The sequence below is a fragment of the Vombatus ursinus genome, unplaced genomic scaffold (genome assembly GCF_900497805.2).
Source record: "Vombatus ursinus unplaced genomic scaffold, bare-nosed wombat genome assembly UNPS02014159.1, whole genome shotgun sequence".
NCBI lineage: Eukaryota > Metazoa > Chordata > Mammalia > Diprotodontia > Vombatidae > Vombatus > Vombatus ursinus.
The window spans coordinates 761,822-777,699 of record NW_020953937.1 but is presented as its reverse complement, the minus strand read 5'-3'; the positions used below and the strand labels follow the sequence as shown (position 1 = coordinate 777,699).

The 15,878-nt window shown below is 46.7% G+C and overlaps 1 protein-coding gene and 1 pseudogene across 1 annotated transcript in view; one reads left to right on the top strand and one right to left on the bottom strand.

Moving 5' to 3' along the window:
- The window catches only part of LOC114040921, a 4,946-nt pseudogene extending 3,702 nt beyond the window's left edge, over positions 1–1,244 (top strand).
- The window catches only part of LOC114040948, a 35,761-nt gene that overhangs the window by 10,896 nt on the left and 8,987 nt on the right, over positions 1–15,878 (bottom strand). Inside the window, 4 exon segments of the mRNA XM_027859183.1 lie at positions 1,666–1,858; positions 1,939–1,990; positions 7,759–9,666; positions 13,896–14,022. Coding sequence (XP_027714984.1) covers positions 1,666–1,858; positions 1,939–1,990; positions 7,759–9,666; positions 13,896–14,022 — 2,280 coding nt within the window.

Sequence of the window (15,878 nt, the reverse complement as noted above, 5' to 3'; positions counted from 1 at the left end):
TGTTGAATGCGGAACAACTTTCAGTCATGGCTCATCTCTTATTGAACATCAGAAAATTCATACTGGAGAAAAACCCTATAAATGTAATGAGTGTGGGAAAGCCTTCAGCCAGGGCTCATCCCTGACTCTACATCAGAGAACTCACACTGGGGAGAAACCATATCAATGTAATGAATGTGGGAAATCATTTAGTAACCGTTCATACCTTATTCAACATCATATAATTCACACCGGAGAAAAACCCTATGAATGTAATGAGTGTGGGAAGGCCTTCAGTTTCTCCTCAGCACTTATTCGACACCAGAGAACACACACTGAAGAGAAACCCTATAAATGTAGTGAATGTGGGAAAGCCTACAGTCAGATTTTGTACCTTACTCAACATCAGAGAGTCCATAGTGAGGAAAAATCATGTTCACTTAATGACTGTGGCAAAAGCTTCAGCCACAGTTTAATACCTGTTGAACCTCAGTCAGTTCTAAGTGGAGAGAAAATATAAATGTGATTCATTCATGTCGCAGACATTTATTAAGTGCCAGGCACCTTGGTAGGCACTAGATAAGGTTAAGAAAAATCTGCTTTGTCTCTGTTGAGTCCATATTTGTCTGGCTCACCTTGACTTAGTGCAGTATTAAATTGACTCTGGGACATCACACAAGTAAATAAGCTCAAAAGTGCAGGCCCACTGGAAGTGGTGTTGGTCCACAGGGCATCTTAGAAATTCTTTTGGGAGGAGGTGGCTACAGATAATCAATCGAACTCTATAATTGGTAGAATTACATTTCCTTAGAGGGCTTCAAGAGAAAACAGGAAAGGCAAAGTAACCTCAGCTGAACTGGGCTGATTGGAAAGTTACGGCGTAGACTGAGGAAGAGACCCTGGGGGGTGCTGAGCTGGGCTCTCTGGTGGTCCAGTTTATTTAAGTGGAACTTTTTTTTCCATAAATAACTACATTTCTTTATTAAAACACTGGTAAGACATGGAAGGCAGAGTAATCAAATTTACAGTTGACACAAAGGAGGAAGGAGAGCTAATCCTGTAGGTCTCAAAATGAAGCACCGAATGATGGTTTGGTACATTGGAAAGTGTTGCGTTTGGGCTCAATTCCAGCTGGGACATTAGTTGTGTGGCCACTTTGAGCCTCATTGTCCTCTCTAAAATGGTGATAACACTTGCCCTGCCTACCTCACAGGGCTGTTGTGAGGAAACCTTCTACAAATGGTAAAGTGCAAGGTAACTAGAAACCATGAGGATGAGTGTCCTTATGATGAGAGCCTGAAAGGTTCCACTAAAACAAGGGGAAGGTGGGTCCTACGGTGCATCCAGGTCCAGAATGGGGCAGCCACAGGTGGGCAGAGCAGCTTCAACATAGAGTTGGAGGCCCCAGTGATGGAGCTGGGAGGGACAGCTAGAGCTCCCCTCAGCCCTCAGGTCCTGGCTGAGCCCTGCCCTGGGAGGAATGATTCCAGGAGCTTGGCATGTCATTTGGCCTCAAGAAAGGAGGGAGTGACATCCAATCCCTGAAGGACTGTGGTCCTCGGCCCTTAGCCCGGGTCTCCCCACAGGCTTTTCTGTCTCTGGAGGGTGGCCAGAGAAAACAGGAAAGGTAAAGTGGGCTGAACCCAAAGCCTTCATTTTTAATCTTTGTCAGGTCTTCCCCAGAACCTTGTAACAGATCAGATTCTTGGCTCTCAAAGGCCGTGTGATGTCAGTGCCCTGGTTCTGCTCGTCCTCTGCAGCTCCCTGGCATCCTCTCTGCCACCTGCCCAGTGCCCCAGGAAGAGCCGTCAGTAACTGGAGACAGTGAAGGTGCTTGTTCTTCCTCAGGCCGGAAGGGGCCACGTATGGAGGATGGGCACTGGCACCCATATTTAGGGAGGAGGTCTGGGGGGGAAGGACCTGGCCTTTGATTCTGGACACCTCAGTGGGTTCACCCACCCAGTGAGCCAGGATCTCATTCGAATCAGCCCCTCAATTTCAGACCACTTCACTGTTGATGAAATACAAAAGGATTAGACCACAGTGAAATCTCAGGGGTTGCTTCTGTGATTATCTGAGCTTCAAACAAGAAACCCTATAAATACATTAGACCAGCCCTTTGGGGTTGGGGTGGGGAGAGGCAGGGAAGGGAGGAGTTACCCCAACTTGGTGTGTCTTGCTTCTTGGTGTTCCTCCTTTTGTGAGTGCCTTGCCCCCCCCAAATCAACAGGCCAAGGGAACACTGCTCTGATTTCTGTTCTCAAGGAGCTAGGACCAAGGAGAGAGACCCCCTCTACCAAGTGCTGGCAAAGGGGGCTTTCTGGCTGTGGCCCTTGTTCTGGACTGAAGCCTCTGGGCCCCGCGTTAGCAGTTCCAAGGTTCTCCTTGCTCGAACCCTGCCTCCCATGACAGGCAGCAGATACCCCACCCACTAGTGTCTTTAAAATTCTCCCAAGTTCAAGAAGGGCATAGCTGGAAGGGACAGACCTCATGAGATGACCTCTGGATCTAGTCCATCCTTAGGATTTTTCAGATGAAGAAACAGGCCCAGATTGGGGGAGGAGCTTAAAGTAAGATGGACTCAGTAGAGGATGCAGGACTTGAAGCCAGGTCCTCTAAGTCCAGGGCTGACCCATGACCATGTGCCCTCTGATCACAGGTATGTACACACAAATACACAAATGCACACTCCTAGCCAGGGAGCCCCACTGAGGTCACTTCTGTGCAAATGGCAGAAAAAGCCCAGAGAGATGAGGGGAAGAAAAGGCCTTGGCCAAGGCCTTCCCAGGGTGCACTGGAAAGTGCTGGGTTTGGGCTCAGGAGTGGAGATTGTCCTGGGTACATTGTACAGGGCAGGGCTGGCTGGCTTGGGAGTAGGGGGGGGTAGTCTGGTTGCCTTCCCTGCTTGCTCTCCCGTCCCTTGGGAGTTTCTCCATTTCTCCCTCCTTGGGCTTCTCCCCAAAGTCATGCATCCATTCAAGAAACTTGGTGCTGGGCTGGGCCTTGACTGTACAACTGCAGGTGGGGTAGAAAGAGCCCTGTCCTCCACTTAGCAGGCCAAGCTTGGGATCTGGATGAGCATCACTTCCCTTGGACTTGAAGTGGGAGCTCCTTGAGGGCAGGCCTTCGTTTGTGTCCCCAGCACAGTGCTCATCATATAGTAGTCCCTTTATGCATGCTTGTTAATTGGTAGCAATTAAGGCCCTTGATAATGGTCTTGCCCCCTGTATTTGTCTGCAGACCCATTTCTTGAATACAGAATACTGAGCAGAAGCCCCAGGAGCAAATGTTAACAGAGGTCCCTGCCACTGTGTCTTGTGGTAGAGATTGGAGATGGGCCCTGGAGAGGGAAGAGTTAAATCAGAAATTCAGGCCTGAGTCTCTGGGTACCAAGTCGGCTGGGGAATCAGAGTTTCCCCACCCTCCCTTGCCCATCTTTTTAAGGAAGGGGAAACTGAGGAAGCTGAGCTTGCTGAAAGCAGAATTTGAACCCTGAAAGACAGTGCAGTAGATGAAAGCATGCTCCGGAGACTTTGAACAACAGGGTGTAGGGTCTGAGACCCATGGGAAAAAGCACTGGCTCTAGTCATTGCATAGGTGGAGGCCTGTGGGGGTGGAATAGTGCCTGTTTTTGCTGAATTGCCTCAGTCCTCTGCTTTTATTCTTTGTTACAAGGAAGGGTTGACCCACTGGGTAGCACAGGGGGAGCAGTAGAATCAGAAATCACAGAATCACAGTACGGGAAAGCAGGAAGGCTCAGGAGCCATCCAATGCAACCAGGCACAGAGCGACCAGGGGCAGCTAGGTGGCGCAGTGGATAGAGTACCAGCCCTGGAGTCAGAAAGACCTGAGTTCAAATGCAGCCTCAGACCAAATACTTGACACTTAGTAGCTGTGTGACCCTAGGCAAGTCACTTAACCCCAACTGCCTAAAAAAAATAAAAATAAAATAAAAGAATAAAAAAAAAAGAGTGACCAAACCTTTGTGAGAAGAGATCAGCCTCAGCTTGATGTCGGCTCACCACCTGCCCAAGTAGCCCAACTCACTTAGGGACATCTCTCACAGAGTGTTTCCTCATTATCTTTTCCCCTAAGCCCACCCCCTTTCCTGTCACTGTGGAGGGCAACACTATCCTCCTAGTACTTCAGGCTCCCAACCTAGAAATTATCTTGGGCTCCTCCCTCTTTCTCACTCTACATATCCAATATGGTGCCAAGGTCTGTTTTCACCTCTGCAGCATCTCTGTTCTGTTTCACTTCTGCTGCACCAGCTCTGGTCCCTTTCACCTCTGCAGCATCTCTGGTCCATTTCACCTCCGCATCATCTCTAGTCCATTTCACCTCCGCAGCATCTCTGGTCCCTTTCACCTCCGCACCAGCTCTGGTCCCTTTCACCTCCGCAGCAGCTCTGGTTCGTTTCATCTCTACAGCATCTCTTGAATACGCTCCCTTCTCAATGATGCTGCCCCAACCCTGGTACAGACCCTCATCAGCTCACACCTGGACTGTTACAATAGCTGTTGTGGGGAGGGGGTCTGCTTGCCTCAGGTCTCTCCTCACTATAGTCCATCCATCACAGGACCCTGGAAGGCAGGGCCCCTAACAATAGGTTCTTCCCCATCTTATGGTGGCCAAACTACCAGCTCTTCCCCTTCTCCCTTTCTACTTGAAATTTAGCCCCTGCCTCCTACATCTCACCTGGCTTCTTTGGAAGCAGGACATGCTGCCCCAGGAGGAAGGAGACGGACTCCTTGTTCCTCCCAGTCACTTCCAGATTCTCCTTTAGTATTCATTCAATCCACCTTCAGATCATTCAGTTCCCAAGTTCAGGTCCTTAGTCCAGTCATCCACCTGAAGTCTGGGTCCTTCCTCCTCAAGGAGTTCAGAGACTGGCCCACAGCCTTCCTTTCTGCCTCCTACTTGAAGAAATCAAGACATGCATTTGTCTCCTCTCAAACACCAACCGTGCATGAGCCTCTTCACATCTCATGATCAGCTTCTTCCATCTTCCTCCTTCATCTTCAATCTCATCATCCCAGGAAGTACTCCCTTCCTTTATCTGATCATAGCTTCCTATCCTCCCATCTCTGGCCCTGCCTCACTCCTTCTCACACCCATGTTGTCCTTCCCTTCCTCCCTTATATCTGTGTTTATTGCTAATGCCTCACCAGACCCCAGCCATGGGCCACCCCCACCATCAGCCTTCTCCACACCTACTGCATGCTGCTGGACCCTGATGGAGAGTGGTCCACTACAAAGTTACATTAGCTAATCTCAACTAGGCCCTTGCTGCTATGCAGAAGTCCTTCTCATCTTGCCTTTCTGTCTGGAGTGGCTATTTCAAATGTTCCCTCTCTCAGGACACTTCCACCATTCCCTATTCCTCTCCCAAGAGAATCTCATCTACTTTACTAAGGGAAGAGAGGCCATCCACCACGAGCCGAGCTCCCTGTTCTCCCCTTGGTGAGGGGTGCCTAAAACCCCTCTATAATCCTTTCTTCTCTGTCCAATTTCTGATGAGGAGGTGGCCTGTCTTCTTGCCAAGTACAACCCTTCAATCTTCTCCCTTTTGTCTCCTCTGGGAGTTTGCTCGGTCCATCATCCCCCCCTTTTATCCTTGGTTGCTTTCTGAGCCACCCACAAGTATGCCCAGGCCTTCCCTGCCCTCCGTGTGGCCCTACCAGCTCCTCTAACCCTAACTCACCCTAAATGTCTTCTCCCTTTCCCAGTAGAAAGAGCCATTGATGCCTATTGTCTCATGTTTCCCACCTCATTCCCTTTTCCTCCTTTTGCAGTCCACCTTCCAACTCCATCATTGACTGAAACTGCTCTCTCTTATGTCACCAATGATTTCTTTATTGCCGATCCAAGGGCCTTTTCCTGCTTCTCATTCTGCTTAAACTCTCTCATTTAAAAAAAAAAAATGTCAGCCATTGATAAGTAGTTAACCAGTGCTTCGCACATACCTGGCACACAGTAGGTGCTGAATAATGATTTCCCCCTCTCTCCAATACTTCCTTGCTAAGACAAACCTCTCTCCCAGCTCTCCTGCCCCTGTGACCGCTCCTCAGTCTACTTGCAGGAACCATTTTTCATGTCTGGGTCCCCCAAGGTCCTCTCTTGGGCCCTCTTTCTATACATCCTCTCACTTGGTGCCTTTATGAGCCCACATGGGTTTAATGATCATTTCTGTATAGATGACTCCCAGGTCTGTGTGTCTTTCTTGAGGTCCAAGCATGCAACACCAACAGCCTGCTAGACACCTTCAGCCAAGCGTCTCAAGTGAAATTTCAAATTCCTCCAGTCCAGAATAGGGCTTGTTATCTACTCACCCCTCCTCCCAACTTCCCCATTTCTTTGGGGGCACCATGACCTTTTGGTTGCCCAGTGCTGTAATCCCTGAGTGACAGGTGATGGGTGGGGCTGGGCCTTACTACCTTTCAACACCATTGGAAGGAGGATGGAAGGAGAAACAGATGGGATTATCTACAAATATTAAATTATCTAGACATGTTTTGCAATGTGCTGTCCAGGTGTAAAGGGGTAGTTTGGCACCCAAATCCATGTACCTTTTAGCCATGTAAGATCAACACATCAATACTCATTAAATCCTCATTTGCTCTGGGTCACTCCTCTACCTCAAAGGTCATGGGGTGAGGGGGGAAGGAATGTGTGTATATTTGGCGGGGGGTGAGGCAGGAATATGCTAACACAAGACACAGAAAGATTGCTGAGGTTTTTTTTTGTTTGTTTGTTTTTGTTTTGGCTAGGCAATGGGGTTAACTGAGTTGCCCAGGGTCACACAGCTACTAAGTGTTATGTGCCGGAAGCCAGATTTGAACTCAGGTCCTCCTGAATCCAGGACTGGTGCCCTGTGTCACCTAGCTGCCCCGATTGCTGAGGTTTTGAAACCAAAACTGGGTTGGACTGGTTGATCTCATAGGTTCCTTTCCAGCTTCTGAATTTCTGTGAAATTCAGGATGAACTTAAGGTTTGTTTTTGTTCTTAAGGTTTGTTCTTATTTGGCTAAATCCAAGCACAGGATTAGAGAGTGAATTGTGATAAGGACAAAATCTAATGATGAAAAAATGTCACTGGTGCATTTCTCTTACTTGATAAATAAAAAAAGCAAACTTTATTTCACTGTTCTGCTCATTACTAAAGTTTCACTTTAATGAAGAATTTAAGAAACAATTTTTGGAAAAGGTCAGTATTTGGCAACTGCTCCTTCATATCGCAGACCCACCCCCTCCCCCTCATCCTCAGACTCAGGCAAGTCTCCAGGTCCCTGGCTGTATTCAATCCAGAAGCTGCCTTGTCTGGTCTTCTCCATCACACTCTGGAAATCTCCTCATCCTGAAAGGTCACGTCAGTCCTGGAACTCACACATGCACACTTTGTCAGTACCCTCCACCTGGTGGGGGCGGGGCAGGCGGAGAGGAGAGACCTCTTCCCAGAACCTCCATTTGAGGAAGGTGCCTAGGCCAGCTGTCTCTTAATTTCCCACCCTGGTAGACTCCTCCGGGACTTTGAGGAACCTCCATCCCAGCCTCCCCTCTTCAAATTGTTTTTGTACATAAGCTCCTTGAGGGCAGGAACTATCTTGTGCCCTTCTCAAACATAGTAGGTGCTTAATAAGTATTTAAGGACTGTTTAGTGACAGACGGAAATAGAGAAAAGAGCTCTAGTCCTCAATGTCCCATGGAGTAGTGTACCATGATTCTGAGTTACAGTGTGACAAGTCTGATGGATGCTTTCTTATGCTTTCTTCCATTTCACTGCATTCTCAAGGGTTCTCTCCTATATGAATTCTCTGATGTCTTGCAAGAGATGAACCACTGGTGAAGGCTTTCCCACATTTGGTACATGTATAGGGTTTCTCTCCACTGTGAACTCTCTGGTGTTGGATAAGGCGTGAACTTTGTCTAAAGGCCTTTCCACATTCATTACATTTATAGGAATTCTGTCCTGTATGAATTTTCTTATGCTGATTAAGAGAAGAGCCATTGGTGAAGGCTTTGCCACATTCCTCACATTTGTATGGTTTCTCTCCAGTATGAATTCTTTGATGTATATTGAGTCCAGAAAATCGAGTAAAGGCCTTCCCACACTCACTACAGTGATAAGATTTTTCTCTACTGTGAATTCTCTGGTGTTGACCAAGGGATGAGCTGTGGCTGAAGGCTTTGCCACACTCATCACATTTATAGGGTTTTTCTCCAGTATGAGTCCTCTGATGTACAATAAGAGTGGAGCTATCAAAAAAGGCTCTCTCACATTCATTGCACTTATAAGGTTTCTCTCCAGTGTGACATTTCTTATGCTTAATCAGGGATGTGCTGATGTTGAAGGCCTTCCCACATTCATGGCATTTATAGGGTTTCTCTCCAGTATGAACTCTCTGGTGTTCAGTAAGTTGTGAAACCCAGATAAAGCCTTTCCCACATTCATCACATTTAAAGGGTAACTCCCCATTGTGGTGAAGTCTCTGATGTTTAGGAAGGGAGGACTTCCTGCTGAAAGCCTTTTCACATTCATGACACTTATAGGGTTTCTCTCCAGTATGCGTCCTCTCATGCTTAGTAAGAGAGGAGCTGTTGTTGAAAGCTTTTCCACATTCATCACATTTATAGGACTTCTCTGTCATATGAGTTTTCTGATGCAACAAAAGGTAAGAGCCCAGACTGAAAGTTTTTCCACATTCACTACACTCATAAGGTTTTTCTCTAGTATGAATTCTTTGATGAAGTGAAAGGGATGAGCTGAGTCGGAAGGATTTCCAACATTCTGTACATTCATAGGGTTTTTCTCCAGTGTGAACTACATGATGCCGAATAAGGTATGATCGATGACTGAAAACTTTCCCACATTTATTACATTTATAGGGCTTCTCCTCACTGTGAGTTCTCTGATGTAAAGAAAGAGTTGAGCCCTGACTGAAGGCTTTCCCACATTCATTACATTTATAGGGTTTCTTTCCAGTATGAATCCTCTGGTGTACTGTAAGGGATTTGCTATGGCCAAACATTTTCCCACATTCATTACATTTGTAGGGTTTCTCTCCAGTATGAATTCGCTGATGCCCAGTAAGTTGTGATATATAGAAAAAGGCTTTTCCACAATCATTACATTTATAGGGTTTCTCTCCAGTATGAATTCTCTGATGTCTGTTAAGGCAAGAAATACGGGCAAAGGCTTTCCCACAGTCATTACATTTATAGGGTTTCTCTCCAGTATGAGTTCTGTGATGCTCAGTAAAGTGTGAAATCCGGGCGAAGGTTTTTCCACAATCATTACATTTATGACACTTCTTCCCTGAATAAATTTTTGGGTGATTAATTAGGTCTGAATTTTGTTTGTGTCTCTTTCCATGTTTGTACCATATTTGAGAAATCTTTTCACTAAGAATGTTTTGCTGTATACTGAGAGATGATCTGAAACTGAGGTTTCCTCCCAAATCTTTAATTTCTTGGTCTCTCCCCTCAATAAAAATTTTCTCATAGGGAACATTCATTTCCTCAGAAAGTGTCTCTTTGTTTCGCTCATTCTCCAGCATGCCTTCACATTCTTCCCAGGTTTTTCCCACCTTATTCCAAGGTCCATCCATCATCATCCACTGATATGCCTCTTCCTTAGCAAAGTCTTGCTTTGCAGTTGACATTCTGGTCTCTAGCTTTGACTCCCAGTCTGAAAGATATAAAAAAAATTCAGATTTCTTATGCTAGAAGAAAGAAAACAGCAGCACTGAAACATGGGATGGAATATGGAAGTCTGGAAGCTCTCAAACAGGAAAGTGGCGGGGGTAGGGGGAGGTAAGCAAGATAAAGATGGGATAGGAGAGGGGGAGAGGGCACACCTTATGACTTTCACAGCTGGAAGGAATCCCAAAGCCTGGAGGGAGGGGAAATTGGACTCCTTCTGTTTGGTGTTGGAAGGCAGGCAAAACCAGGATGTATCAACCTCCCAAGACTCACCAAAATGGATACCCAATGCCCTCTTCCAGTGGCTCATGAAGATGTAAATTACCCTGCCCAAAGGAATCTCAGAGAATTGCTCAGGATACTGAAGCCCTCAAGGACATGGGTGGTATTTCATCACTAATGCTGATCAAAGGCAAAGACTTCTTTAGGGGAGATAGACTAGGTAAGAATGCACTTGCCTTGAATCATGAGGATCAAATCCAATGGGCATGAAGTGGAAAATATCCAACGGGGAAGAAGAAAGTCACCAATGTATATCCACCCAGCTAGGTATGAGAGGGGCACTATAGAAGAGCGGGGAGGCTAGCCCTATGGACACCCAGGAACTCACAGGAGACTAAATCGAAGAAGGGCAAGGAGTGCTATGGATGACCAAAAGGGTTCATTTTCTAAAAACATCAAGGAGAAAAAAAGAGGGAAATTAAAGGTGAGTGCCTGTGTAGTGTGTATGCCACAATGGTCTAAAAAAAAAAATCAAGGAGAGAAGATTCTGGGAAGATGGTGGAGTAGGTCAGAAACTTCCAAGCTCTCCAGATTTTCCCCACAAATAATATAAAATTGTGCCTCAATGCAAACACAGAGCAGTTAAAAATAAACAAGAGCTGGGGCAGAACAGTGGTCCTCCTGGGAAGAAAAATCTCGGCAAGAGGTTTGGGCCCTGTGAAGTGTAAACACCTCCAGGATAGTTCTGCTGAAATAGCAGGCAGTGAGCCCTGAGGCTGCCTGGGTAGGGAGGTAGCCTCTCAGCCCCAGCCACAGGAACTTTCACCTCCTGGACAGTGTTTGAGTCAGGCCTCTAAGCCAGGGAAGACTGAGGGAACCCCTGCTGAAAAGGGACACCAGGTCCAGCTGTGCTGCTGACATGCAGCCCTGGGCAAGAAGGAACCAGCCCACCCCTGGTGAGGGCAGAAGTAGTGGGTGGTGTGGACACTTATCGGAGGGTGCAGTTCTTAGTTTAGGTTCCAGGCAGACAGGAGAACTGAAGGAAGATCTGAGGCCAGAGATACCATCCCCCATACCCCAGGACTAGAGGTGATTACAATAACAAGCTGCTATAAATTAAAAAAAAACAAAACAAAACATGAACAGGCAAAGGAGACAAAAAGCCAACTATAGAAAGTTACTATGGGAATAGAGAAGACCGGGATTCATCTTCAGAGGATACTGAAGCAAAAAAAAGCCTCTCCTACCCCAAAGAGTAATGTCAAATGGTCACCTGCCCAAAAAGAATTCATAGAAAAACTTAGAGACTGAGGAAAAAGTTTTAAAAATAAGAAAAACCCAAGAAAAACAAGATTATGAAAGGAAAGTCAACCAATTAGAAAAGGAGATCCAGAATCTTAAGGAAGAAAATGACTCCTTGAAAATTAGAACTGGGCAAGGGGAAGCCAGTGAAGTTATAAGAGACCAAGAAATAATAAAACAAAATATAAAGAATAAAAAAAATAGAAAAGAATGTGAAGCATCACATAAGAAAAACAATTGATCTGGAGAACAGATCAAGAAGAGAAAACATAAGAATAATCAGATTACCTGAAAGCTACGATCAAAAAGAGAATCTTGATACAATACTACAAGAAATAATGAAAGAAAATTGTCCTGAAGAGTTAAAACAAGAGGAGAAAGTAGAAACAGAAAAACTCCATTGATCACTACCTGAAAGAGATCCTACGAGGAAAACCTACAGGAATATCATAGTCAAATTCCGAAACCCCCAGCTCAAGGAGAAAATAGGAGCAACCAGAAAAAAAAATTTTAAATATGGCAGTGCCACAATTAGAATCACATAAGATCCTCCAGTGGCAACACTAAAAGACTGCAGGTCTTGGAACACTATATATATACATACATAATACATACATACATACATACATACATATATATATATATACAGACACATATATAGATAGATAGACAGATACATGTATGGTTGTGGCAGAAAATATCATACGTAGCAAAGTTAAGCATAACCCTGAATTAAAAAAAAAAAGGACATTTAACGAATTGCCAGTCTTTCAGGATTTTGTTTAAAAACAAAACAAAACCCTGAACTTAGTGGAATATTTGATATATTAGATCCAAGAGAAATATGAGGTACATATCAAAGACTAATTATGAGGGACTCCAAAAGGAAGGACTATTCACTTTTTATATGAGAAAATGTAAAATATATGTCTAAGACTGTTACTAGTAATTGGGTAGTTCAAAAGCAAGATGGGGGTAGGCCTGAGTGTGATGTGACTCTAAAAATGAAAACCGTTTAGGAAAAGGTAAAAAGAGTGATTATCTTATACAAATGAGGTAGAAGAGGAAGCACTGACCCAGAGGAATTAGGTAATTCTGGAAATCTACTCTCGTGGGGAATGGGTTCGAGGGAACAATACACATATGTCTAGAAGGGCATAAAAGTCTTCTCGATTCAGAAAGAAAGAAAAGGCCAAGGGGACAGGGATGGGGGAGGGGATGAGGGGAGGGAGCATAAGAGCGTGAACTGGAGGAAAAGCAGGGATCCTTGGAGATGGGGCAGGTTAAGTAACGGGGAGAAGTAAAGTAGACGAATTAGGAGGGATAGGAAATAAGAAACACACAAACACAAAATGAAGATCAGGAGTAGAATTTATTAGGGAAAATAAAGCAGGGGTAGTAATCATGATCTCAGACAAAATTAAAGCTAAAATAGATTTAATCAAAAGAGGAAAACAGGGAAACTATACTACACGTCAGCCATATTAATCAATATTGTTTTAGACTATTTAAATAACTAGACAGTATAAGGTTGAAATATTGCTGTGGTGTAGGAAATGTTGAGTTGGCGGACCTGGAAAAATACAAATGTGCGTATGTATGTATGTGTGTATAAAGATATCTGTGCTTAATTGCAGTCTTCTTGGAGGAGGGAGAGGGAAGAAAGAACAGAGTACAAAGTGCACGGCAGAGAACAAGAGAAACTCAGCAGAAAGCGCAGAGAAGTTGGAGGGCTCTGAGTGCGAGTGTGAGTGCAAGTGCGAGTGCGACCTGCAGCGCTCATTACACGGCTTTCTGGAAATGGAAACTGATTGCTGTCTGTTTCGTACATTCTGCCCTGCACATGGCAATGCTTTTTCTCTCTTTTCTTATTCCATATTTAAGCTTTAATATTTAGGTGTATGATGTGTTTCTTTTTCTTTTCTTATTGTCTATTTACGTTTAAAATAAATTAATAAAAAACAAAAGAAAACAAAATATTCAGGGCGAAAGTGGAATGACTAGAGTCTGCCAAGGAAAAGAACCTGAGGCCTGCAAAGATCAGAATGAAGGGGGAGACTGAGACCGTCGAGTGGCCTTGGAGGGTTTCAGAGTGACCAGCTCCATATGAACCACATGTGAGCTTCTCACGGGCTGCTGTCACGCCTCCCCTAAGACTCTCCAGAGCCCCGGGCTGGGCTAAAGTCTCTTCTAGGGAGGAGTCCAGGAAGAGGGGATGGCCTCCCTCCCGTACCTGACCAGGGGCTGGGAGGGGCTGCTCCCTGGACCCCCCATGGCTCATGCCTGGGCTCCAGCCGAGACGTCACCTTTGGTTTGGAAACAGAAGTCCTGCATGTGGAGGGAGAAACAGCACCTGGCTGTCTGGGCTGTGGATAGAGCTCTCCCCAATCCAAGCCCCAGCCCTTATTCCGGAGGGAGAAGATGGAGTGTGGAGGCCCAGAGCATGGGGCACGGGACCTCTGCCAGGGCCCCTGGGTCACGCTGGGGAGACGACCTCCCAGCACACGTGAGCGGGACAGGCTGGGCTCAAGGGAGGAAAGAGGCCTGGAAGATCCAGCCTCAGGAGTCACACGGCAAAGCTGACCCCTGCCATCCCAAGGATAAAAAGAGAGGAAAGCATGAAGGTGCCAAGCAGCAGGCTGAGCAGGAGGAGAGGCAGAGGCGCTGGGGGAGCAGATGGGAGCCGCTTACCCAGGGACACCAGGTTCCGGTAGGTCTCCAGCATCACGTCCCGGTACAATTCCCTCTGAGCGAGACCCAGTCGCCCCCACTCCTCAGGGGTGAAGTCCACGGCCACATCCCTGAAGGTCACGGGCTCCTGAAATCAAGGATCCATAGCAAGTATGACCGGACAGTCTGTTGAGGGGTAAAGCCCCACTCTAGGACTGGGGGAGGTGTACAGGGAGGGGCCTGACCATGGTGGGGTTGGTGGGGGTCGTTAGGGCCCGTGCCTCAGAATGAAGACTCAGTCTGATGCCAGCAAGTAGGCCTGGGTGGGCAGGCCTTGGAGAGCCCGGGCTCCCTGCATAGCCATGGGCTGGGCTGCCCTTGCTGGAGTCTCTTAAGTAGAGGCCTGAGGAAGCCAAGATCTGGCCAGGCCAGGCCCTCCCAGCTCAGCTTCCATGCCCCTTCCCTTTATGACTTTGGCCAAGCCCTGAGCCCTCTCTGGGCCTACCTTTGCCTTCTGCGCCCCTGCCTGAGGACTGCCATGGCTGCCCAGGAAGGGCTAGGCAGGGAGAGTTTTCAAGGAAGGAAACACGCATTGAGGGAGTGCCTGCTGTATGCTGGGAGCTGTGCTAAGCACTTTACAATGATTACTTCATTTGATCCTCACAACAGTCTTTCAAGGTAGGTGCTATTCTGTTAGCATCCCCATTTTACAGATAAGGAAACTGAGGAAGGCAGCAGTGACCAGACTCACCCAGGGTCACACAGCTAGGAGTGCCTGAGGCTGGATTTGAACTCAGGACTTCTTGACTTCAGACCCAGTGCTATCCACTGTCCTTCCTCACAGCCCACTGGGCCACCTAGCTGCCCAGGACTGAATGGACAATCTCACTAGCAAGACCACAACTGAAACAGAGAAAGTGTATTTGGTTCAAGCCTGGGATGGCATCTGCCTGGGAAGCTTTCACATCTTAGTGAGAAGAGCAGGGAGTGTGGTCCCCAAAGGCCTGGGTTTGAGGTCAAGCTTCTTCCTCAATCTCAGCATATTTACCCCAAGCCTCCTTTTATTCCCTGAGTTCCTGGGAACATTACAAAAAGGCATAATGGGGAGGGGCTCTAGTGGCCTAGCCCCTGCTTTACTGAGTCTCACTTTACTCCCGTAACGCAGGAAAATGACACAAGGACGGGAGCTGGAATGGGCTCTTAAAGATGCTGGTACACCCGGGCTGCCCATAAGGAAGCCAGTGAGGACCAGACCAATCAGTCCATTAAAGAGCATTTCTTAAGAGCCCATTGTGTGTCAGGCACTGTGCTAGAGCTGCAAAGACTAGGGTGAAACAGACCCTGCCCTCAGGCATTGACATTCTATCAAGGGAGACCCCATGTATATACAGTGTAGAGGCCGATAGAAGACACATTCAAAACACTAAGTGAAGGCTCTAGCAGGGGGACGGGCTGGGAAGACCTCCTGCAAGAGGTGGGATGTGAGCTGGGACTCCAAAGGAGCCAGCAGGCAGAGATGAGGAAGGAAGGCATTCCTCACACGGAGGAGAGTCAGTGCAAAGGCATGGAGACCAGATAGAGAGTGTCATGTAGGAGGTACGACACGAAGGCTCTAGTTTGGGCAGGGAAGGAAGTAATATGGAATAAGTAAATGTAATATGAGGCTGGAAATGTAGGAAGAGATCAATCTACTAAGAGTTTGAAATGATAGACATTTACATTTGCTCCTGGAGGTGACAGGAAACCACTAGAGGTTATGGGGGGAAGGGGGCATGGTCATACCTGTGCTTTAGGAAAATCCCTTTGATGACTTAATAGAGGATGGACTGGAGTGGAGAGAGACTCAGGGCAGGGAGAACCACCAAAAGGCTATTTCAACAGTCCAGGCATGAGGTGAGAAGGGCCTTCACCATGCTAGGGACCATGTTCGAGGAGAGAAAGGGGCATATTAGAGAGATGCTGCAGAGGGGGAAATCAACCAGAGATCTGCAGAGGTAAAATCTA